This window comes from Cyprinodon variegatus, unplaced genomic scaffold (assembly GCF_000732505.1).
Source record: "Cyprinodon variegatus isolate N-32 unplaced genomic scaffold, C_variegatus-1.0 Scaffold191, whole genome shotgun sequence".
Taxonomy (NCBI): domain Eukaryota; kingdom Metazoa; phylum Chordata; class Actinopteri; order Cyprinodontiformes; family Cyprinodontidae; genus Cyprinodon; species Cyprinodon variegatus.
This window is the reverse complement of record NW_015150644.1, coordinates 1,005,188-1,007,904: the sequence shown is the minus strand read 5'-3', so window position 1 is coordinate 1,007,904 and position 2,717 is coordinate 1,005,188. Positions and strand designations below refer to the sequence as shown.

Sequence of the window (2,717 nt, the reverse complement as noted above, 5' to 3'; positions counted from 1 at the left end):
TATTTCTGATTATTTCATTTAATTTTATCTGTTAAATGCCTGGAGATGAGAAATGTTGTAAATTGGTGCTATAAAAATAGAATTTTTTGGACCTTGAGTTTAAAACATTATCTCTACAACAAGTTCAGATGAGTTTAAATGAAATTTATCATGTTTCTTGGAGAAGTGGAAGTGCGTATAGAGCTTTGATCCTTGGTGAATTCTTGACTGTTTCACTCATTCTCAGGAGAAAAATGATCACTTGTTCAAAAAGGAAATAATTCACACTGTTTTTAAAGATGTTATGATGAATTTTATTTGCTTAAAGAAAGGAAAAACAAGGTTGTTTCATATTGAATATTTTTTGTAGGTAAGAATAATCCACCTACGGATCAACGTTGATAACCTGCACCTCCCCCTCTTGTCTAAGTTCTACAGTTTCCCAGTTAAGCACATTTGGTACCTGTTCCCTTCTCCCATTAAACAGATTCTGGATCATTGTATCTGACAGGACAGAGTCCCACATGTTCACATCAGAAATGTCTCCGACAAAACTCTGGTGTGCCTCAAAACCACCCAGAAATGTATCAGGATCTTGGCCCAATATAATCCTTCCTCCTGCGCGGACAGTGTGACCCTTCTGATAGATTTTGGTCAGACTCTTTCTGCCATTTATGAAGATGGCTGCTGCCCCAGACTGGGAATTCCAGGTCAAGCACAGGTGATTCTGCAGGGGGCCAAATTCGGGGACTTGGAAGAACACTGGATCTGTACTCAGGTAGAGGGATAGCCTAAACAGAAATACACATTAACTACTGATCAGAGAAACGTTTTAAACTGCTTGAACATAAACATTTTACCTTCCGTCCTTCTCTCGCCAAAGGTTCAGCTCATCGAAGTATTGGGTTCGATATGCAAACAGGATGATTTCTCTGGCTCCTGTGAGCTCTGTGGCCACGCGCATGCAGAGTGTGAAAGCCCCGAGGGTGAAGGGGGATTTCTGAGGGATCATCTCCACATAGCTGGTACTGCTTTCCTTGGGGATGATCACACTTCTAATGGCCAGACTCCCTTAGGAAAAAAATATTTCAGCATGAAAACAGAACAGTAAGACACAAGCAGAAATGCTTTTGCACCAAATGAAACTTTCAGAGAAGGAGTTACCACTGAATGCAGCCCAGCCAGTGATCAGGAAAACCACAAATGAAAGCCCCATTTTCCCAGACTGATCCTGTAGGAAAGCAACAACAAACATCAAATCCTGACTTTAGAATTTGATGAAAGGCTGTTAATATGCAATGGAGACAGCATACAATTTAACCTGTAGTGTTCTGACCTGAAAACACAAAACCACAGGAAAAAAGTTGTTCTGTTCATCAAGCTAACAACTGGAGGCTTTATATAGTTTCATTATCCTTCCTGTTTTATAACAGCCAGGTCAAACTCCAGAGTCTTGAAACCCAGCTAGGACAATATTGGCTGTTTCAAAACATGTTGATTTAGTGCTTCTGGCCAATGCAACAAGAACGCCATGTACAGTGTTTGATGGAGGACACGAAGCTGCACCTACAATCAGGTGTCGAGTTGTTAAAAAAAAAAAGAAGGGGAATTTTTGTAAGCATGACTGGGGCCATGTAGGGACAGTGATAGCCATGCTATCACTGCCCCTACATAGTTAGCATGGCTACCACTGCCCCTACATAGGTAGAATGGCAATCACTGCCCCTACATAGGTAGCATGGCTATCACTGCCCCTACATAGGTAGCATGGCTATCCCTGCCCCTACATAGGTAGCGTGGCTATCACTGCCCCTACATAGGTAGCATGGCTATCACTGCCCCTACACAGGTAGCATGGCTACCACTGCCACTACATAGGCAGCATGGCATCACTCCACTGCTCTCGGCCATTGCTCCACTTGTCTCACCAACATCGGGGCTACAGATTAATTTTATGTTGGATTCACAACCAAAATGCAGAAAAGTTCTGCAGAAATTCTGATACTATGTCTTGTCTCGGTCCCTAAACCACTGAGCCTGGCTGTATCTAAGTGTCTCTGTTCTGGGCACGTTGCAGGACTCATTGGAACTCTTAACCTGCCTTCACGCTCTGTGGATTCTTTGAGACCTTGATCTGTCTGTTCTTGTGTGGATCGCAACCCCTGTTGGGCTATGGACTATCGATTTTAGAACGGTCCTGTTCTGAACTGTTTCCCTGAACTGGGTCGGATTCCTGCCAGCTCACTGGAGCTGCTGCGCTCAGGACGGCTCAGCGCCGCGGTTCGTTTAGCATTCCTTCGGCTGCATCCTGCCTTCCTCACAGAGGATGAATTGAACTGCTAAATCAGAGAGTGTCAGTGATGGGTGACGCCCCGCCCTTGCAGCTGCTGCGGTCCACAGCTCTGCGCTTTTGTTCTGTTTCTGTTTCAGTCTGTTTTATTATTAAAGTTTTGTACTTTCCTACTGGCTGTCTCGTCTTGAACACTGGATCCATCTGTCCCGTTTCTTGACTCTCCTGGCTTTGAAAGAGTTTTCAGCATTAAACAGAGAACCATGTGAATTCACCTAAAAAAACTAAATCTGGTTCTTGCTGGTCACTCAACTGTCCTGTCTCTGTCCAGAAATGCTGGTTGCTAACTCTGGTGTATCCCTCTGAACCTGCATCAGTGTCATATTCTAATAAACTGTTTAAACGTCTCTTGTTGTTTCTAGTTGAATTCTGGGTCTTCAGTTTTTTG

The 2,717-nt window shown here is 43.6% G+C and overlaps 1 protein-coding gene across 1 annotated transcript; it reads right to left on the bottom strand.

The window, feature by feature from the left end:
- Positions 1 to 319: 319 nt before the first annotated feature.
- Positions 320 to 1,195, bottom strand: LOC107087693 (pentraxin fusion protein-like). Its single transcript, XM_015379406.1, has 3 exons — positions 1,144 to 1,195; positions 840 to 1,050; positions 320 to 770 (listed from the first exon to the last, which is right to left on the bottom strand). The coding sequence occupies exons 1-3, from the start codon at positions 1,193 to 1,195 to the stop codon at positions 365 to 367; spliced, it is 669 nt and encodes a 222-aa protein (XP_015234892.1). The 3' UTR covers positions 320 to 364.
- Positions 1,196 to 2,717: the final 1,522 nt, after the last annotated feature.